Genomic DNA, 22,951 nt, shown 5'->3' with positions numbered 1-22,951 from the left:
AAATAGCGCGAATAGCCCTCTTCTGCAGCACAAAGATGGTATTAATATCGGCCGCACTGCCCCATAACAATATACCATAGGACATAATACTATGAAAATAACTAAAACATACTAATCTCGCCGTATCTATGTCAGTTAACCGTCTAATTTTCTTAACCGCATATGCTGCAGAACTAAGACTATTCGCCAATCCTTCAATATGGGGGCCCCACTGCAATTTGGAATCAAGAGTAATGCCAAGAAATACAGCAGATTCCACTGGTTTTACCACCTCACCATTTAATAAAATATTCGCATCTACATTTTTGACATTTGGCGCGGTGAATTCAATATATTTGGTTTTATGACTATATAACAATAGTCATATAAAACTTGGCTTCGTTTCAATTTGAATATAAGTGAAGTGTCATCCGTTGTTGTTATCAAGAATATATTGAGAAGCAACATTCAAGATGTTAATTTCTTTGATAAATTTCTCATCCAACGTATTTCGGCGATCTTGACCAGATCGTCAGTCTATCTTGAGGGGGCCTGCGTCTACCGGTACGTGGTCGCCATTCGAGGACTTTACTTCCCCTACGGCCATCTGTCTGTCGAACTATGTGCCCTACCCGCTGCCACATCAGTTTCGCAATCATTTGGGCTATGTCGATGAAGAATAGATTTCTCCCAAGACTTATGTGAAACCATTGAAATTAAAAACACCCAAATTTCAATAGAGAAGGCGGTCCAAAATTATCTATCACCTGGGATATCTAATTAAAACTCACAACTACAGATACCAAAAAAGAAGAGGAAACTGTCAGTAAATTTTGCCAAAAACCAATGACAACTATGACATATACTATCTTTGACTCATTTTATCTGCAGTTCCCCTGAAAAAGAGATCTGGAAAGGTCTTGAAACGTCGGGTTATCTGAAATAATAATTTAATATAAATTTTACGCAAAAATCTACTGTAAAAACACAGTTACAATTGCACGTGTTTTAATTCTTTAAAAGTGTTTTATTTAAATATGTCGATGACTTTGGTTCTCCAACGGTCGCATATATTTTTGTAAAATTTTATAATGTTATTTCTTCATCAGGCACGGGCGTGAGCCCACAGAAGATACTCGAGCAGGCGACGCGGATGGTGCACGAGAAATACAACTTCTTCGAGATGACGCTCCAGATCGAGGAGTTCAGCGACACCATGGAGGACTGTAACCAGTGCAAGATGCCGCAAACGTAACGAAACTCAAATTTGCCTTATATGATATGAAAGAGTGCGAAAAATTTTTTATCGTGAATCTTTTAGTGCGGTAATAGTTGTAATCTTCGCTAAGTTTGGCATGTTTTATTTGGTTTAGAACTTAATATGCGACTGGAAATTGCCCTTTTTCGCCGCAGATATAATCTGTCCTATAACATTTTTGCCTCTATTCTAGCTATATTTATTGATACTTCGTATACCGCTGTTGTTATTAGATTGTTTGTGGGCAGTTTTTTCTGTAGCAAACACAAAAATTTCCTAGAAGCGCGATCGCTAATTACAATAGTGTAAAAGGATATAGATTAACAGAACAGTTTATTTTTTTGAAGTGATAACCCTCACTTCTGGGATTAATTATACAAATTAAATTGTTGAGAAAATTTATGAACGATGTGGACTCTTAAAGTTTGGCTCTGTGGAAGAGCGCGTGAAAGCCACTTTTTGTTTTCAAATTTAATTTGTGTAACAGAACCAGTGTTATTTATATCTTTTATGTAAATAATCGTTAGAAAGAGAGCGGAAATGCCTCTGGCCATATTCTGTGGTACACACAAAGAAAAACGTAATGTTAATGAAATGTGTTGCGATATTATATTGTTAAAATAAATTACTTTAACCCGTGCCCTTAGATAAATTATACGTCTAGATAATCTCCTGCTTTTAGGCAACTGATAAAAATAGGCCGGATTTATTAGTTTAGCTACGTCTTACACTCGCGATTTGTGTGACACTTTACGTTAGTGTGCGTGCATTGCTCAAAATAGATGTTAACTCTGTAAATGGTGCCAATAAACGAATCTAAAATGGCGGCCACTATTATAGGGAATTAATATAATTCCCTCTCACTCGCACATGTAATATATCTACCTATCTGCCATCGCTATTTCGCTGTCAGACCGAACTGTATAGCAGCCATTTTAGAATAGTTTCATTATTGGCACGAGGCTTAGATTATTTCTTTGTCACAATAGGAAAACTTCGAACAAACAATCAATGTAATATGTCAAAAATGTGTCAAAAGTCAATAATTGTTAATTGTCAATGTTTAACAGACATATTTATATAACCAACTTCAATATGTTACTTTTGTGTTACAGTAATGCGCGCACATCTTAAAATTTCACCCTCATCATTTTTTCATAACGCGCCTTAAGAAGTAGAACTTCAAAAAAAGGTCGAAAAAAATTGAAGGTGACAGTCAACTTATATTTTGAGCACACTAACACAGTATCATACAAATCGCGAGTGTAAGACGTAGCTTGTATGTGTAAGTAATAAACCTGGCCTGTTTTCATCGGTTGTATAGCAGCAAGAACTCTATCGAACGTAAAAATTATTTAAGGTTATATGTTTTTTTATGAGCAAAAGTGAGGAGACGAGAATTACGTTCACTTGATGGTGGTTAATTATATGTCCTGCCTATTACAATAACGATACGACATGGTTTCTTTCAAAAGAAGCGCGTACACCGTCCTTAACGGCCGGCAACGCTCCTGTGATTCCTCTGGTGTTGCAAGAGAATGTCAGTGGCGGTGATCACTTAACACAAGGTGACCCGTACGCTCGTTTGTCCTTCTTTCCATAAAAAAAACGCAATCCCGCTCAGGATTCTTGTAAAACCAATCACTTGGAGATATTAGATGTAATTTCATTAGCCCGGTAACTTCATTAGCGGCTCCATTCAAATCGATTCAATAATTCTTGCACATTACTGCTTCACGGCATAAAATGGTAACATGTGCAAAGATATATCCTACTGGTAAACAATGGCTCAAATATTGTATAGAGTATTAAATATTGGTATGTTTTAGTATGGATAAGCTGTACGGTCAATAAATTATGAACATCTGGGTTGATCCATATTATTATGTCATATGAATTTAGCAATATTTTGAATGGCGGAAACTGTTGTTTAAACAACAGCCTCGTATTATAGATGTAATGTAGCTTAAATCATTTATACATCTAGACTGGCAGCTGTGAAAACGTCCGAAAAAATTGAGGTTAACCGGCAACCTCTATTTTGAGCAATCAACGATAACACAAAGTGACATACAAATCGCTAGTGTAAGACGTAGCTTGTTTGTGTTAGTAATAAACCTGGCCAGTTTTCATCGGTTGTCTAGCAGCAAAAGGCTCTATTTAGATGTTTAAATTATATTATGTAGCCTTTTTAGTATGAATTGAAACAGGGACCAAATATTTAGTATAATATGTTGGTTGTGATATTATTGTTACAATTTGTGTACACTTATGAAATCAATTTAATAAGATCGATGTTATTTCTGAGTTTTGAAAATATTTCCGAACTAAAGTATATTGTATTACTCATGTAAGTAATTAAAAAAAGTTCCATTAAAGGAGGAATTGTCTTCCTTAGTTGTAAGTTGAGATGAATTATTAAAAAGTTTTAATTGTTTCTTGTATTTCATTTTTTTTCTAGTTTAGTTGGTTATTTGCTTCGAAGATTATTTAACAATAAGTATTCTAGATGTTGTCTTTTTTACAATATCTAACTTTGTGAGTGTTGGCAGTGATGACATCCGGAATCTCTAACTATGGACGTTATGGAGAAGCTCATTGTCGCTTAGAGGGCTATGCTTGGAGTTTCCCTGTGAATCAGAAATGAAAAGATCCGTAGGGAAAAAAATCACCGATTTTGCCCGTTTTTGCGAAACTGAAGTGGCAGTGGGCAGGGTACATAGTTCGACAGACAGAAGGCTGTGCCACGGTAGTAGTCCTCGAATGGCGACCACGTACTGGAAGAGGCAGTGTTGGTAGGCCCTCCACAAGATGGACCGACGAACTGGTCAAGATCGCCGGAATACATTGGATGAGGGCAGCGCAGGACCGATCGTCGTGGAAATCTTTGGGGGAGGCCTTTGTCCAGCAGTGGACGTCTTCCGGCTGATGATGATGAACTTTGAAGTAATGTTTGCATACAGAGGTACTAAGATAAGACATTTGGTCGCAGACTGTCAATTATTCAACACAACTTCTCTGCAACGACTAAAGTCAATACACAATACTATTGCTAAAATCAGGTTTTTAGTTAGTCAATTAGACGTTGTTTGATAAAAAAAACTCATAATTTAAATTATTAATTATACTATAAATATATATAGTCACACAAACTAAACTATTCTGACATCCATTTTTGAAAAGAGTACTTGTTGAATCCTGAGGTACGAAGCCACTAAAAATCTAGTCATTAAAAGCTATAAATTTTTATTTGAAGAATACATGCTACATTGTTCTTTTATTGTAACGTCAGTCGGTCATATAAACAAATGCTTTAACTTAGATTAATTTATTTAATCGGCAATCTGTATTGCCGATTGGTCTCCGCTGCGCTCTAACTAGATAACGCAGGCGCAGTCGCGAAGTGCGGCAACTAATACTTAGCCCAAGTGGGCGTACTCGAGCTAGTTTCGAACTAAGGGTATGTTCCGATATGCACTGCACAGTGCTATCACTGTAGAAAAACTCATTCCGTTATGGACTGCCAGTATACTGCCGCAGTACCCTGGGGAAATATATGACGTCATAAATCGCCGCCATATTCTACTGTGAGCACTGGCGTTTTCGAGGTAAGGTACTCGCACCACTTTGATCACGTGATCAGTCAAAACCATTCGAGTGCCTAACGTTTTATAAACAATACCTACAGTTTAATCCCAAATATTTTTAATTTGAGAGTACTCCAACAACAGTTTTTTTAACGAACTAGAAAACTTTAATACACTCTTTTGAATGCTGCGTCAAAAATGCGGAACAGTATACGGGATTGCGTTCCGTTTTAAATAGTTGCCAGTATAACTGGCTATAAAGGAACGGCTTCACAGTGTACTAAATTGACGTCACACTGTACAGTGGTCGCAGTGCATATCGGAACATACCCTAAGTGTGACGTTGACGTGCCACATGTTCTGTTAAACTTTGCCAATAATTGAACTAAAATGCCGGTTGCATACTAAAATGTTTGTAACAATAATACTACAAGTATTTTGTATTTTATTAATTTCAATGTAAAATAACACAAGGCGTATGTTATAAAATTTGAAAGATGCCATTATTAAAAGCTATTGTTCTAAGGCCGTACGGTATCTAGTTGGAACGCAGCGGAGACTAATCCTTAATCTATGTGCCTTGATATAATAATGAAGAACATTTTTTTTTACATAATATGACGTAGTATCATGGCGGCTCATGATAACCTCATTAAATAAATTTAGATTTAATTAAGTCATTTAAATTTTATATTAGTAATAAAAACAATTATTTTCCGACTGCTTATCTGAAATTCTAAGTGATCAATTGTATTTTTATTTAATAATCTGTTCTGTAAAGAAAATCATTAAATAATTTTATTCTTGTAGATAATAACAACTCACAGCATAAAAAAGTTATGATTAATTATTATCTATAGCCAGAAATGATGACGCTTACTTGACACGATGTTAAAGAGGTATTCAATCACAGATAATTATGAGAGAAAAGTTTCAGTCACTGACTTGTATAAATACCACTGGACGGCTGTTCCATATATTTGACAGCAAATTTTTTGTGCGAAGCGCCACTCGCGAGCGTCCAGAGAACTAATTTTGACGTATAATACAAATGGCTGCGAAGGAACGTACAATACTCTGAAGTATTTCTGCATTTTGAATTAATTTCGTTCGTTTTCCGTGTTATTTATACTTAAAGAATCAGCGTACACAATTTTTTTTCTGTAAATAGTTTCCCACCATCTATCGATATTTGCTGAGGTTGTCATCACTAGTTTTAGTACCGCAGACTTCAAAAAGGCGAATATCAAACAAGGACAAAAGCACTTTGCCAGTCCAATGGTATATAGTTCTAACTATATACCATACCAGACCTCTAGGTCAGTTGTTTCAGTCAAAAGAACTATAATATTTTCAATAGTCTATGGTGGTAGCTCGTTGATGGGTGTATACATTTAGTGCGTGCAATGGTCGCGTAGTATTCAGCCGAGGCGCGCTTCAGACGAGTCTTGCGTGGTGAAGCGTAGTCCACTTCGTAGAGACCGAAGCGTTCACTAGAATAACACGAAAATATTATATTTATTTCAATACTAGCCGTTCCCGCTCGTTTCGCTGTGCGAATTTTAAAAGGAAATAAATTATATTTTTCTTCATCTTTGCAAATACAATAAAAAAATAAGTCATAAACCATCTAGGATAAATTTCGCATCGAATGGTGGTAGTTTCATGTCGATACGATCAGTGGTTTAGGCGTGAAAGAGCCTCAAATTATCTACTAATTGTTGGCTGATTGTGATTATTTTTTTACAATCTATGCATCAACTGTTATTATCAACTGCTTTTTAGATTACTTTATTGGTACAAGAAATTAAAACTCCCACGTACGTTCTTATACATTCGATGCGAGGCGAGACAAATAAGGGTCGAGTAAGCTTATGGAGAAAAAAATAAGCGTATTTTCGCAATGTGCACTCCTCGCAATATAATATCTAATTGCATATTATAACGATAGGATTGTCATCCAATGTCAGAAAAAATAATATCAAGCTTTCGGGTCAACAGTGGAAGACTCCTTTGCACAGGATGCCGGCTAGATTATGGGAATCACAACGGCGCCTATTTCTGCCGTGGAGCAGTAATGTGTAAGCATTATTGTATTTCGGTCAGTAGGGCGCCGTAGTTAGTGAAATTAATGGGCAAATGAGACTTAACATCTTATGTCTCAAGGTGACGATCGCAATTGTAGTGGCGCATCAATTACCATCAGCTGTTCGTCCTGCTTGTCACCTTTACTGTCATAAAAAAATGATGAAGAAATGACGGCAACCACGTTGCTTTATGACGGATGCTATAGAATAGCAAGAAATGGTCATCAAAAGTTAGTGCATATTCTTACGAAAACCCCCTGGTCCACTCGAAGTTGTCCATCAGACTCCAGTGCGTATACGCGATCACGTTGCACCGGTCCTGCACAACCGCTGCGTGCAGCATCCTCAGGTATTCGTTGATGTAGATGACTCTGGTGGCGTCCTGTAGGCCCGGCGGCAGTGAAACTCCATTCTCAGTGATAATCACCAACGGATTATCATACTCCTGCTTCACCCAGTTGAGGATCTTCCTAAAGCCCCATGGCACGATCTGAAAAGAGTACTTCACTAAATTATTCTGGCTACGTGGATCAGTTGAAGATTTTCCTAAAGCCCCATGGAACGATCTATAAAGAGTACTTCACTAAATTATTGTAGCTACGTGGATCTGTAGAGGGTTTTTCTAAAGACCCAATGGCACAATCTAAAAAGAGTACTTCAGTAAACTCTTGTGGCTACGTGGATAACAATATATGCCATATCATGTTCTTTTTTTGTGGAAAAGTGACGAGATGAGTATGACGTCTAACTTCAAAAGCCCTTAACTCGAGGGACATCGCAAGTGCAGTTGTAACTGAGCCAAGGCCTTTATGCTAAAATATATAGAGCGTACTACTTAGACTTACGTCAAAGAATATAATATAATAGTGTGCTTACGTTAAACTTATCTGAGTGTGATAAAACGCGAACTTGACTTTTCCATTGGGCTGTCTCAGCTTAAGCTCTGAATAATTTCAGTTGTCAAACAACTTTAAAAATGTAATCAAAGATGTTTCTAAGCAGGGGCGTAGCTACCGCCGATATCTGCCGTATCAGTTAAATGGGGCCCCTGGGTTACGGGAGCCCCGACGTGCGTAAGCAAATTTAATAAAAACTTTTGATGCTTGCCGAAAAAATGGCAAGGAGGGTGTATATTAAATTTGAATCGTTTGTAAAAATTAGAAAGAAATTAGTGATAAGATAGATACTATGATGAATAAATATTTCGTCTAATTTTGATTTCTTTTGTGAGAAATCTTTACCCTTGATTAGGGCCCCCAAACAAATTTTATACGGGGTACTGATTCTAAGCTCACACTCAGTAAGTTTTTCGTAAGTGTTTAGGCTATAAAATATATGTGTCAGGACACTGAGGCTGCTTTTCTTTAAGCATTACTATTCAACTTTTGCGCGGCAAACCGGCAACGCCGTCACAAGATATCGAAATATTCAAGTTCATTGAATTATTGACCCAGTAACCCTATTGTACAGTACGTTCAAATTGGCTCAAAATCTACTTTTTGACAAAACTTATGCACGGAGTTTGTTCATTTTTGGTATATCGTTAGCAAACATGCTAAATAGTATGTACCTATATTTATTTCATATATGCTAGTACCATACTGTATATAAGCTTGTAAAATATTTTAACTTATTGTAATTTAATGACAATGCATATGTAAAGAAATCAATTTCAATAAATTATTCTTATTCTTATAATGATTCAAAAGTCTAATTACTCACCTTTAACCAAGACGAGTTAGATACAGGCCAACTTGGATCCTGGTACAATTTAGCTCCCATGTCTGTATCCATCGACGGCTTGGGGCTAATTTTGGTCTCTACATGCTTAACCAGATATGTCGTGTAGTGGTTAATACCCAAGAAGTCCGCGGAGCCTCTTATCTCATTGATTTCTTCAGCAGTGAACTTTGGGAGACGGGAGCGAGCGAAGTTTTGTCTTTTGGACATAGCGTCGACGCGCTTCCGCATGACTGGAGGGTAGTCGCCTTGTTTGGAGAATATTGGATGAGTGAACCATCCATACTGAAACAAAATAGGTACATAAAAGAAGATCCATTAAACATAATTGATGTTTTGAAAAGAAGTTTGGAATTGGGCGGCGAGAAATCTGCCCACAACTTAAAATCAAAATAAGCTGATTAGGTGATTAATAATCATATTATGGGCGAGGGAACTTTACAGAATGAATTCTATCGTCAGGCACCACATGTGGCTACGCTCCACCTTGCTACAGTGTTATTAGCCAAGGGCTACAATCACGGGCCATCTTTTAAAAAAAATATATGAGTTAAAATAAATTTATTTATTAAATAGCCTGGGGGCGGTCGCTTTATTCCCAAGGTGAAATAACAATTGACACGTATAGTTACACTTTATGGGGTTCTGTTGTAAAATAATATAGGTACATAGCCCAACAAAACACCTGCTAATTCAACTTAAACAAGTAGTACCTATGCATGACAAGTTTATATTTTTCCGTGGTAACATTATGGTTATCATAATTTCTAGAAAACTCGCTAATGTATCAATAGTCAAAATAATATTCTATAGAATATAATACCAACTATGAAAGTAACTAGGGTAAACAAGGCGTATGTTATCAATGTCATTTAATTGTATTATCTGTCTAACCGCATGTGCTGCAGAACGTGGAATCAAGTGTTATGCCAAGAAAATATACATCCAATCCCACAGGTTTTACCTCTACCGTTGTTAACAAAACACTCTTATCGACATTTTAACGTTGTGCGCTCAATATTAATTAGTATTTTTGCTATTTACTAATTCAGCGTTATCTTATTACAACACAATAAGATAAGGAATATGGTTTCACAACGTAACTAGGTAAGAACCAGGGGCGTACTATCATATAGGCAATTAAGGCAGTGCCTACCTCGTATGAACCTAAATAAATGTAGCACTAGTGTTAAAGTTAATTTACTACCTACAGTAGGCAGTATACAGATTGCATATACGAAGCAAGCAGCGTTTCATACAACTTATATCGTACTGTCGGACTAAGGGACTACGCGCACTTATTCAGCTCCATTCGCGTTTCGCTGAACGATTTTGGTCACGCTTATACAGCTCTGCTTCTATCAGCCGCGTACGGCGTCGTAAGAATGAGAATAATAACTTTAAATCACGTCTGCACTCTTTAATCTTTGCGTGCATAATGGTTACGTCAAATCAATGCAGGAACAATACAGGTCGCAACTTGTCGACAAGGGGTCGCGAACCATCCCTTTAAAGAGCTGTTCCGCCGCATTCGACGCCGAACAGCGTTGTACGCGGCGGAACAGCGCCGAACGCATTCGCATAATAAAAACACATTTATCCTCATTTTATGCTGGTTTGCCGCGAAAGCAGAATGGACTCTGAAAGCTGAATCGACGCGTACACGTCTCCATACAAAATTGTTGTTTTCTATGGACAAAAGCTGAAAAGAGCTGAATAAGTGCGCGTAGTCCCTAAAGCGGAAGTACGACTAAGTAGTTAGATCTACAGTGCCTACCTTGCTAGAAAACTAATTCCCACCCCTGGTAATATTAGCACTGTTCACGGTTTTGAGATCAAACCTTATGATTATTAAAGATCGTATTTAGTAACAAATTACTGTAATAATATAATTTAAAACATTTCAACCACCCCGTACCCGTGCTACAACTTGAATGCCTGTATTCGTTGACACTTGACAGGTCAACTGACAACGTTACATTGGTGTTGTCAGTTCATTGTCTCTATTTAGAATAGATTATTACAACTTAACAATAAGATTGATTATAATAAATCATGCTAATTAAATAAAATCACCAAATATAGAAATTTAAATGAATTAAAATTATAAATATGTTGGTAAAGCTAACAGTAAGAGCTGCCTTGTAACTATGTATCAAAGAACAGGTTCACTTACTTGGAACTGTCGGACTGTTTCTGCTGTGGTTTGGTCTTCTTTCGCAGATGACGCTGGTTCCATCCACGCCATGTCCAATGTTATTCCAACGAATCCTGAAATTTTGTAGCAAGAGCTATAAGACGTTAGGTTTAGGTTTAAAGAGTTTCTCAAAAAGAACAAAAGTTCACTTACATGAGAACAATGATTCTAAATAAATATAAAAGAAAACATACATTTTATAGTTTTATAGTTACGGTGACTTTAAAGTTACCGTAACTATGATGTTCTAAGGTAACAATCTATCTATTTTGATTGACAGTGCTGACGTTTAGTCAGGTATCCGGAATTGACGGTTTGTTTGAGGTTCCAATTAGTTTGTTGTGTTGCTGTTTGATTGGCACAACTGTTTTTCATTTTAGCGCGTAGTTTGACTTGCATCTGTCATTTAGATTAAATACAGCGTTATTCTTACTTACATCTATTAACGGCCGTTGCCAATATACTATCTACAGATATAAATAACTACATTCTACTGTCACTAGTTAGTTGTCCATAATCTGAATCTGTCCCAATATCCCCGATAAATCATTCTTATCGCTTTATATTGGGACGCGTAAATTGCAATTTCCATACAAACTTCTATCACCGGTAAGCATACGTCCTCCCATTGACAGACAGGGTGAACGGATAAGGTGAGTTACCGTCGATAAGTATATAAGGACAGAAAAGTCAATAATGGTTACAATTATATCTCAAGTATAGTAGGCCACAACTGGAGTTAGACTGAATATTGGGAACAGCCGTTAGTGTGTATTGGGATTTTCATACTGTACATATACATAGAAAGAGTTCGTCTAAATTTTTTTGCATCGCGAATGGAATTTCGTTTTCGGACACACTGATTATGTTACAGAAGGCTTACGATGAATCGTTTTTATCAACAACACATGCTTATGAGTGTAACAAGGCATTCAAAAGCGGTCGAGATATGCTAGAATGCTAACGGGCTCTGGTTAGGCCATCAAGGTCTTGAACTGAAGTTAACATCAAAAATAGAAGGAAATACTGACTGAAAATCCTCAATCAACTTTGAAAGAGATAGCCGCTGAACTTTCTGTGTCTCACGAGCCAATCCGTACCATTTAAAATAATCATTTGGGTATCAATAATGATTGTTGTCGGCTTGTCCCAAAAAACCCGAATTTTCTCCAAAACTCAATTGTAAAAGACTGATTCTAGCATGTCCTAACAAGCTTGAACTTAATGAAAAGCAAGTTTATTGGTGAGTTACGAGCTTGACACGCAAACTAATCGACAATCTTCAGAGTGGCGCCTTCGAACTGAACCAAAATTAAAAAAACACGCCAAATTCGATCAAAAGTCAAAGTCACGTTGACTGTTTTCTTTGGCAGCCGGCAGGCAATAAAATACATTTCAAAATAGATGTTAACCTTTTTGTTTGGCCGCAAACTCTTCTTGGTACATCCGGTAGACTTTCCCGTGAGCTCGCATCACGTTGTGGCCGCACAGATAGTCTTCGAAGCCATCCGATCTGTCACCCGGTGCGTCTAAACCACCGTACCCGTCGTGGCAGAACGACAGTGGCTCGTTGAACGTAATCCACACGTTTACACTCTCACCAAACACCTCGAATAGGATCTGGACAACACACATAAAAATGAGCTCAATTCTTGTACAACCTAGTAACCATACAAGTTATTTTTTTAATGCCAGCTATTAACTGAATCAGCCGCGTGATTTATAAAGAAACTTTTGGCCTCGCACAGCCACTTTGTGGAAATGATGAATGATGAAATGATGAACAAACTGCAGAAATTGTGAACCGCTTCACGCAAAAATCACACTCACCTCACAATACAGAGATTGATACATTTAAAAAAAGTTTCGATTTCTTTATCTGCATTGTAATAGTTAGAGAGATGGGGATGGCTGAAAACCAGCGGTGCATGAAATAACTATTTCAAGCAGCATAAGCTGAGTCTACTCTCCTTTGCCTTAATGTATGTTTATAATGAGTTGATTTTATATAATTAAATCTAATTCAAGACAATAAATTTATTAAAAGGATCAATTCTCTTTAGTCCTCTGGTATTCCAGAGGTACATTGGCAACTATCGTATGCCAACAGCTGAGCAACTCGTTTGCATAATTCTTTTTGCATATAAAACAAGGCTTACTCTGGCATAATCGACGAAGTAGTCTGCAATGATTGGGTTGGTCCAACCACCCAGCTCTTGCAGACTCTGCGGAAGGTCCCAGTGGTACATCGTCACTAACGGTTTGATGCTGTTCTTGTTCAACTCGGCTATCAGTTCCTTGTAGTACCTAATGCCATCTTCACTCACTCTACTGCAATGAACGAAGAAAATAAAATGACGTATTATGACAAATCCAAATACCTAATACCACTTATGATTTTTCATTAGGTAGGTACTAGCAACCCGCCTTGAGTATAGCATTTCTATACAAACAATGATTACTGTTGACTTTTCTTTTGATTGTTTATTGGAAGTATCGCGCGAAAGTACTCGTATATTCAAATTCAAATATTTTTATTCAAAATAGGATGTGACATCACTTATTGAAAGTCAAAAAACTACCACCCATTCCAAAAACCCGAGAAGAATGGGCGCAACAAACTCAGTTGGCTTTTTTTTTCATCGAATAAATATGTTTACAAAGTAATATTGTACAATTAAACTTATTATTTAATAGCCTGATTATTTAATGGTCACTCCATTCCCAATCTGTGGTATCATTAAGAAAGTCATTTATGGTATAGTAACCTTTACCACACAAGTAACCTTTACCACACAACGATATAGCCAACGTCCATGGGAAATACACCCAGCGCTCACATCTATGTCTGCAACGTTGAATGCCCGTGATGTTTTACTTTTAAACCTTAATATCTTCTGAGGGATACATCAGAATGTCATACTGTAAAAGACAATTATGAATATTATAGTTAAATAAATATTACTATTAACCACCACTTCGGCAAAGAAGAAGGTCAAAGGAACACCACGCCACTATTTTAAATCAATATTACAAAATTTGTGTGTCCTAATAAAAGATATCTCTATTTCTATATAAATACTAGCTGACCCAACAAACGTTGAATTGCCGATATTCAAATCGCGATAAAAAAGTAACTGTTGATCGTAGGCGGGTGAAAATTTGAATTTGTATGTATTTTTTAATGCTGACTCATAATCAAACAGATTTTAAAAAAAAATGTTAAAAAAAATAAAAATTCGTGTGGACCATCCTTAACATTTATGGGGGATGAAAAATAGATGTTGTCCGATTCTCAGACCTACCCAATATGCACTCAAAATTTCATGAGAATCGGTCAGGCCGTTTTGGAGGAGTTCAATATTTAAAACCATGACACGAGAATTTTATATATTAGAGATATCTCCATAATATATCCCTCCTGTAATATATGTTATTATAACATATTATGAATATACATTACATATACGGTACTGAATATCTGTACGAAATTTACTTCAGGGGGGGTTTTGGGGCGAAAATTTAATCCTATTATCTATATCATAGGTAGTTTTTCGTTTTTTATCAAGCTTCATTCATGGTTCCATTTCCAAAATATTGTGGCTTCTTGGCCGAGTGACTTCTATCGGACTTACTTGCTCAAACCATCCGGAAGTATCCTCGACCAGGAGATGGAGAACCTATAGAAGGACACGCCCAGCTCTACAAGGAGCTGGACATCTTGTTTGTAGAGGTGGTATGAGTCGGCCGCTACGTCACCGGTTTTGTGATCGAAGATAATCTCGGAGTGCTGGTGTGTATATCTATCCCATATGTTCTCGCCTTTATCTGAAACCAATCAAATATTATTATATTAAGCAGTAAGTCTCGACCCAGTACATAATCAACAGATAAATCTATTTCTGTAGAGCATTCAAAAGCATTTATATTTGTGATCAGTGACGTAATAACTTTAGCGTAGTAGTAGGTATTATGAAAGTATTTTAAGTTATAAATGTATTTGTATGTCGTGGTCGCTGTGCCCACTGAAAATCAGTGTCGAGCCTCAGCACAGAGTACCTTTGTATATATATATACTAGTAACTCAGACACTACACTACCCTGGTCCTCAATGTTATTGTTTTCTGTAAACTTTTTTTTATATAATAGGAGGACAAACGAGCGTACGGGTCACCTGTTGTTAAGTGATCACCGCCGCCCACAATCTCTTGCAGCACCAGAGGAATCACAGATGCGTTGCCGGCCTTTAAGGAAGGTGTACGCGCTTTTTTTGAAGGTACCCATGTCGTATCGTCCCGGAAACACCGCACAAGGAAGTTCATTCCACAGCTTTGTAGTACGTGGAAGAAAGCTCCTTGTAAACCGCACTGTGGAGGACCGCCACTAACTATTAATTATTCTTTATTACTGTTACACATTATGTTCAAATTACTTAATTTATTCAAGGTTCCTTTTTATAATGTTATAAATTTTGACCTAATAAGTTCTGCAGTGTAATTATGTTGCTAATAAAGTTTATTATTATTATAATAACTGCATTTCTGACCATCTCCATAAGAAAATCTAAATAAGGAGGTAATAGCGATGTAATAAGTGCTAATTCCTTTCGGGACGACAACTATATCGCAAAACTATCGTCTCTCACCGAAGATGTCATAACAACATTCGCACAATAACCAAACAGAGCCCACACACTCGATGAACCTACAACTACACCAAAAAGCAATTTATTTAAGACACTAGTGCTTGACAAAATTTATCGATATTATCCATATTTAAACGCTCGGTGGGTGAAGGATAGTTAGAATTACGATTACGGTAAATAAATTTATGACGCCAGCGGAATTTGTGGGCTACTAAGACTAAGCATCTTAATTCTCAACGTGACGAGCACAATTGTGATGCCTCTCAGAAGTTTTTTTTCAGAATCTTAAGCGGCCATTTGATTGTAATGGGCGGGCCGTATCATTTTGCTACGAGAACGTCCTGCTCGCGAAATTTTCCTCATGAAAAAAGGTATTAAACTATGTCACCTGATATATTCCATGCTCCTTCTATCTGATAAGCTGCCGTGGCCACGCCGAACTGAAATTGCTTTGGGAAACATAACTTTGCTGTATAGTCCGTTTCAGATCTGCTCACGCTGAAAATATATAAAATATTACCTATATTAGGTATCTGTGTATTTTTAGAACTGTTATCTATGGCGAGAGCTTGTGTACAAGCTTAGTAGTGTATTACGATTGAATCAGAAATAAAACAAGGCTAGAACACAAACGAAATAAAAAATGATTTACAAAATATGACGAGGGAGCGATTAGCATCCAAATATTTTTTTCCAATGTTTAATTCCTATCATTTAGTCGTCTTATAAATCGATGAACTGCTGCACGCGCGAAAAAGTGTCACGTTCAAACAAGCGATAGAGACTGAGAGCGCGGAACAAGCAAGAACGCGGAACAAGCGATTGAGAGACACGAACGGCCTAAGCGTTCGGCTTGTGAGGAGACCATAAGTCGGCAAAAGTAGCATCGGTCGGCGATTACAGTAATAATAGGTTATGTTACAATATTGACTAAAAAAATATTATGACTCATATAAACGATCATATAAAAAGATATTTTCGTATGACGTTATCACGTGAAATTATCGTCCGTAAACTGACTTTACAGATAACCAATCTTTTTTCAAATAGACCCGATAGCTGGCAGCTTAAAATAGCTTTTCCAGCTTAACGAATGTAGGGGGCGTAGTAGCGCCATATTATGTTTAAAGCGTACAGCAAAAGAGGCGTCTTCTGCGAGATTCGCACCTCAGCCTAGCTGTACGATAAAGGGAAGTGATAAACGACATTAAAGTCTAATTGACGGACCTCTGACACACGTCTAGTTGACGAGTGCCAGCTGTCGGGATCGACTAGCGGCCGTTTTCAATAACGTATCTCTAGTTACGGATATTCTCACTTTCTTCGGGCATGTATCGCGACGTGGAAGCGACTCCATAGAACGCTTAATAGTGCAGGATAAAGTCGAGGGCACTAGACCACGAGGCAGGTCACCGATGAGGTGGACGGACCAAGTGAGGCAAGCTGTCGACGGTACTCTACATGAATGAACGAGAAGAGCGGCAGTTCGCGACGAGTGGCGTCGCATTGTGAAACAGGCCACTAACCTCGGCGTGACGACCACGACCTCTCCGACAAGAGAGTAACGCCGAAGAAGAAGAGTTACGGATACATTGCTGTCACCGTTTAATGACAAGACCTTATCAATGCTTTATGTCGATAGGTTATTGAAATGTTAGTAAGCGTAAAAGGCTAGATTTGTCTACCTCTAGTAAGTTAAAGTAAGGATAGATACGTTATTGAAAATGGCCGTAGGTCGTGTCAAGGTATGATGTATGTGTTTCACACTCGGGTTGATTCGGGTGCGGTACAATTATTGTCACCCTCTCCAAGTTAGGGTTAAGGTCGAAGGTCGTACTGTCGAAGATGCGTTGCGATAGCTCTTTAATATATTGAGCGATGTATCATAATTTGTTATAAACAAAGAGAGATATAAAATTGAGATAAGAAGTGAAAGTGTTTAAATTGCTAACTATAAGTATACTAGCTGACCCTACAGACGTTGTTCTGTATATAATAATAAACAAAATATTGTTTTTTATGAATTTGTCAGTAATTTTTCATTACATCAAGAATTTTTTCTTAACGTATGCGCCCTGTTGTTGTAATGAAATTGTTTCACAGCAGAACTGTCAAACCGTGCGTCAATAAATTCTCTCACAGAAAATATGTCCATACAAAACAAACATTGGAAATTAAAATAATTATAGGACTTAAATCGAAATAAAAACTATCCTATCTCTCAAGTTGGACCAAACTGCACTCCATGAAGTAATCCCCATTAAAATCCGTTCATTAGCTTAGGAGTCCATCGCGGACAAACAACGTGTCACGTAATTTATATATATTAAGATAAGTAAAGACTTTCTTTTTAATAATTTAAAAATATTATAGTTTAGATAAAAATCAAAAAAGATCACCTATTAATGTTCAAAAAAGTTTGTTCTCTTTTGAAAACAAACTGAAATCTTTTCTATTAGAGAAACAAAAGTGTTCAGAGGCATAAAAATAATAATTATCAGACAAAAAACAGCTTCAATAAAAAAAACACACACACAATATATCCTATTTATTACAATAAAGAAATAAAACTTAAAACTCCCATTAGAATTCAATCTATTAAGTTTCTCTTTTTGTAATATTTGTAGACGGTCAGTTATAAATTATCTATAAATAAAGGAACCGTGTTGTCTACGGCTGCTGTCAACAGGTTGACTTGCTAGGTACCTACTGAAAATCAGTGTTGGAATTGGGGTGATTCTTATTTCAATTCCAAAAATGCTGAGTGGGTGTCTTTTTCATGACGTCGTATTTTTAAATTTGTTAATTTTACTATGTATATATAATGCTTTACTTTACTATCTAGTTTATGATGATAAACATACGATATCTAGTCCATTGAAAAGTTACATTTGGGGTTGCGTTTTTTAGAGTGTAAAGCTAAAACCAAGTTTGTGGGGTCGCCACCCTAGTCCCACGGCCGCCATCTTGAAAATATGGTTTTTACGATATATCTATTAAACTATTTATTAGATAAAAAAAATTGTGGACGTTTTTTGTTGCAAATTAAATTTTCTACAACTTTGGTCCAGTAACTTTTTGTCGTAGAACTGTAAATAAAAAAGTTATAAGCGAAAATCTTCAAAATTCGAGAAAAAAATTTATATTTTCGATACAACTTTTTTTTTATCATTTTACGAAAAAATGATATCTGACCATTTTTGTAGATCGTTTTTTGAGGAACAACTTTTATTCGCATCATTTTTTCATTAATTCAATAGCTAAGGTTTTACAGCGCTCCGAAGTGAGTACTATTTTTCAGTACTCTTAACTATACCTATATTATACGTGTGTACTAATAATGTCATCAGTTATTTTTTTTTTATTTTTTTTTTGTTATTATAACTTTATTAATTACAAATTTTGCAATATTATTAATAATTAATTATTGATTCTTTTCCCCACCACCCACGAGGTAGAGTCTAGAGTCGCGTTTTTTTTTACGTGGTAGGCATAATCCACGGCGATTTTCTAAATTAGAACTACTCCGTCCTCAGTCGTTTCAATGGACCAGGCTGCGGCTCAGCATTTGATCGGTTTTCTGAATCAAATACCAGTGGGAGAACTGGAGAAGGAAGGGGTGTTAATGTCGGCGGTTCATCATCAAAGTCACTTTAACAATAATAATTCTGAGAGTTCCATTACGTTGCTCCAGAACAATGGAAGCACAATGCAGAACATTTCAGTCCAGCTTTTCGACGTCCACACATCGCTCCACAGTTTCCTTTGCATTTGCAAAAGATCAATTTTAGAAGCTCAGGTGGTGCTGGAGGCTTAGAGTTCTGCACTGGCATCAATAATTTTCCACATTTTTTCCAGCCCTAGTCTTCAACAATTAAATTCAACTTCAACAATTATTAACTACTCCTTCAATAAGAGAGGTTAGGAATAATAATAACAATAGCAGGCAGCTGTTCTTTTGTTCCCTCATGGTCACTTGGGTATTTTCTACCTGAACAGTATTCTCGGTAACGGCCATCAGATTTAAAATTATTTTAAAAATCAATAATAATTGTTAAATCTTGTAATGGAGTGAAAAAGAGTCATTAATTAATTATTAATAATATTGCAAAATTTGTAATTAAAAAAGTTATAAAAAAAAAATTAAAAAAATTAAAATACCTGATGACATATTATTAGTACACACGTATAATATAGGTATAGTTAAGAGTACTGAAAAATAGTACTCACTTCGGAGCGCTGTAAAACCTTAGCTAATGACTTAACGAAAAAATGATGCCAATAAAAGTTGTTCCTCAAAAAACGATCTACAAAAATGGTTAGATATCATTTTTTCGTAAAATGATAAAAAAAAAGTTATATCGAAAAATATAATTTTTTTTCTCGAATTTTGAAGATTTTCGCTTATATTTTTTTTATTTACAGTTCTACGACAAAAAGTTACTGGACCAAAGATGTAGAGAATTTAATTTGCAACAAAAAATGTAAACAATTTTTTTTATCAAATAAATAGTTTAATAGATATATCGTAAAAACCATATTTTCAAGATGGCGGCCGTGGGAAAAGGGTGGCGACCCCACAAACTTGGTTTTAGCTTTACACTGACCCCCCCTACACATCAAAAAAATAAAATTGCATCCTCTAAAAAACGCAAGGTAAGTCCTAAAAAATATAACATTTCAATGGACTATCATTGTTATTACGTATTATGAAAGTACATTCAAATTGAAAACAGTATTTGAACTACGTCCTAAGCCTAGTTACAATTGTCAACAAGTAAGTAATAAGTAGGTTAGTAAATAAGTTAGTGCTTAATTACAGTGAAGATAATGATCGCATAGATTTAAAACAATCTACAACTTAGACCATATTTAATTACTTTGCGAACTCAGCTCATTGACTCAAACGTGTTTATAAAATAAAATAAATATAGTAAATTAAAAAATAAAGAGGATAGGATTTGGTATTTAATAGTCTGAAGACATATAGGTACAAACATTTGTACGATGAATATCGATGTTTATGTAATTATGTTAAAGTTTGTATAGGTATTAAATGTTGTTATTGCCTAACACCAAAATGTTGATTTAAAAGAGGGAGTAGGTACCCTTTAAATATTAAATCAAAGCGCCTTTTAAATCAACATTTACAACTTCATTTTACAAATTATTTTAATTACAATACTTGTAAAGTGATGCAAGAAAAATACTCAAACGTCAAAATATACTCGATGCCTTATATGAGTAAGTAAAAAATAATAAAAAAATAGGGTTATTCAGTACACTAGATGCATCAATCAACACATAATAATATGGACAAAAATCGCAGAAAACTCGTAAAGTAATAAGATACAATCGGAATTAATACAAAAAATTAAACATGGCTTAGACACGTGTTTTGTTAAAGAGTGACCTAACAATAACGATGTCTAAAATGGAGTTTATATGTTTCTATTAAAAAACAGTGTTTAGCTTGTGTTTAACTAAAAAGTCGTTAAGCCCAACATAAACTGAAGTATACAGGAACAATTAAAGGAACGGAACGCAATTTTTGTCAGCTGTCATCTATCTGTCATCATAATATAATCGCACACCTTAGACAAGCTTTGACTCGTGTTTAAATATAAGCAATGTTTAAAGATTGTTGAACGCAAAACAACAGATAGACACAGATTTGTAATAGAACTTTTTGAAAGCAAATGTTCAACACAATATGTTTAACTTTTTTGTAATAACACACTAAATTAACATACCCGACAATGGTCGCTACAGCTGTGAGCACAAAACATGTAAAACAGCTCATCCTAGAGAGCTGTCAATCACCGACTGAGAGCTGGTGTCCCGTACAAGATACCCTTTTGACATTGCATTCCGTTATCTTTATCCGATAAACCATACACTGCACTCCGACATGTTGTATCGGTTAAGACTTGTAAAACTGTATTTTTAACATTATAAAAATTATTTATTTTACTTTTCCGAAATTTTTTTACACGCTTTTTATTAGCTTCACCTATATGTGTGTTTGTTTGTAAGCGACTCATTTGGGTACGATTTTGGCCCACTTTCAACAGAAAGATTTCGTTCAAAATTCGTAGATTTATCGAGGCCCGATGACAGTACTTTAATTTGATAAAATTACTCCATTATTCAATTTGCAAAATAATATTTTTGTTACTTTATATAATTTTCATATATCGTCTATTGATATTAATTTAAAATTTCTTCACTATTTTTAGTTCAGTTTTCTATAAAAAGCGTGTTTTTTTATTTATTTTTTAACTACTATTTATTAATAATTAAAGTCAAAGTAAAATTAACTAAATTCTATAAGGCTTAAACTAAGCCCTTTTGAATCGTCGCTATAAATATTTCTTTTAAATTACTGAATCTACCATATGACCGGAAAAAGTAGAGCTCGTGAGAAGAACATACAAATAACTCAACGGCCACTCTTTTCAATCAAATACAGTATTTTACAATGGCTGTAATATACATAACAATTAAGTTTGTAAGGTGCTGCATCCAATATATGAATCTTGTTCAAGTTAAATCAAATCAAATCAAAATATTTTATTGCAAGTCACATTTTACAGTAGGATGGTTATAGGATGGTACATTAATGGGTAGACATATATGTGACGCCCTGCAAGGGCACAGCAACGTTATACATAAAATAAATAAGTCTTATACATTCTTATACTATATTGTAACTAATTCTCACACTTGTAATTAAAAAATTCGGGTAAATCGTAAGTTAAAAGCGTTATTAAAGTCATTTTTTTAATAAAAGCAGTAAAGAATAAATTGTATTAATATAAATAATCCTATAATGGATATATCAACCTTTAAAGCTTCATTTCATTGTTTGTGTAAGGATACTTCGTGAACATTAACGTCGTAATTACTGTCATAATTAGTTATAGTTAAATACAATGATTTATTAACTATAATCTTACTGAACTATAAACTAATTGAACTATAACTATAACCAGGTCGACCTGGCAGAACCCGTTCACGAGTCGAGTTCCCTTCGCACATATTTGAGGAATGAGACGATCCGGCACACCGCCGCAAGCAATGCCACTACGACCACTAATGTACGCATTAAATTCGTACGAATACTATCGTACGATACGAATTCGTGACCAAAGTGCGGGCGCCCTTATGTAAAATCACTCTATATACCTACCTCCCTAATGATCTAAAATTTAAATGTACATTGTGTCTTGATTGTAACCAGTGTGCCAAGTCCTAATTTTAGCGACGTTGCCAAACTTACACTAACAAAATTAATCAATGGACGTAGTCAATGAAAGTAAGATAGTGACATTTTTTCATTTATAAGTATGTAAATACAGTCAACCGTATTTTTTTAATGAAAATAAGGAACGAGACGAGCAGGACGTTCAGCTGATGGTAATTGATACGCTCTGCCCATTACAATGCAGCGCCGCT

At 35.8% G+C, this 22,951-nt stretch overlaps 2 protein-coding genes and 1 long non-coding RNA gene across 7 annotated transcripts in view; 1 reads left to right on the top strand and 2 right to left on the bottom strand.

Moving 5' to 3' along the window:
• Positions 1–3,674, top strand: part of LOC126968699 (zinc transporter 2-like) — a 53,459-nt gene extending 49,785 nt beyond the window's left edge. For all 4 annotated transcript variants that reach the window (XM_050813769.1, XM_050813767.1, XM_050813766.1 and 1 more), the window contains exon 10: positions 1,089–3,674. In XM_050813769.1, the coding sequence (XP_050669726.1) occupies positions 1,089–1,234 (146 nt within the window). In that variant the 3' untranslated portion in view covers positions 1,235–3,674. The remainder of the gene's footprint in view (positions 1–1,088) is intronic.
• Positions 1–22,951, bottom strand: part of LOC126968782 (uncharacterized) — a 559,194-nt gene that overhangs the window by 515,908 nt on the left and 20,335 nt on the right. The window lies entirely within an intron of this gene.
• On the bottom strand, positions 6,149–21,372 carry LOC126968696 (myrosinase 1-like). 2 transcript variants are annotated; one of them, XM_050813762.1, is made up of 9 exons: positions 21,247–21,372; positions 15,882–15,991; positions 14,484–14,676; positions 13,008–13,179; positions 12,261–12,468; positions 10,828–10,922; positions 8,634–8,936; positions 7,160–7,401; positions 6,149–6,317 (listed from the first exon to the last, which is right to left on the bottom strand). In XM_050813762.1, the coding sequence occupies exons 1-9, from the start codon at positions 21,294–21,296 to the stop codon at positions 6,167–6,169; spliced, it is 1,524 nt and encodes a 507-aa protein (XP_050669719.1). In that variant the 5' UTR covers positions 21,297–21,372; the 3' UTR covers positions 6,149–6,166. The 2 variants fall into 2 exon arrangements, with proteins under 2 accessions (XP_050669719.1, XP_050669720.1); XM_050813763.1 differs by lacking the exons at positions 14,484–14,676; positions 15,882–15,991; positions 21,247–21,372 and having other exon boundaries at positions 13,008–14,464.

This window comes from Leptidea sinapis, chromosome 16 (genome assembly GCF_905404315.1).
Source record: "Leptidea sinapis chromosome 16, ilLepSina1.1, whole genome shotgun sequence".
Taxonomy (NCBI): Eukaryota; Metazoa; Arthropoda; class Insecta; order Lepidoptera; family Pieridae; genus Leptidea; species Leptidea sinapis.
This window is presented reverse-complemented; position numbering and strand designations above follow the sequence as displayed.

Excerpts from the sequence above, each read along its gene's own strand:
- LOC126968696 (XM_050813762.1), bottom strand. The coding sequence starts at position 21,296 with ATGAGCTGTTTTACATGTTTTGTGCTCACAGCTGTAGCGACCATTGTC. Across the intron at positions 8,937-10,827 it reads AAACAGTCCGACAGTTCCAA|TATGGATGGTTCACTCATCC; the intron begins GTAAGTGAACCT and ends ATTTTGTTTCAG. Across the intron at positions 7,402-8,633 it reads CTAACTCGTCTTGGTTAAAG|ATCGTGCCATGGGGCTTTAG; the intron begins GTGAGTAATTAG and ends TACTCTTTTCAG.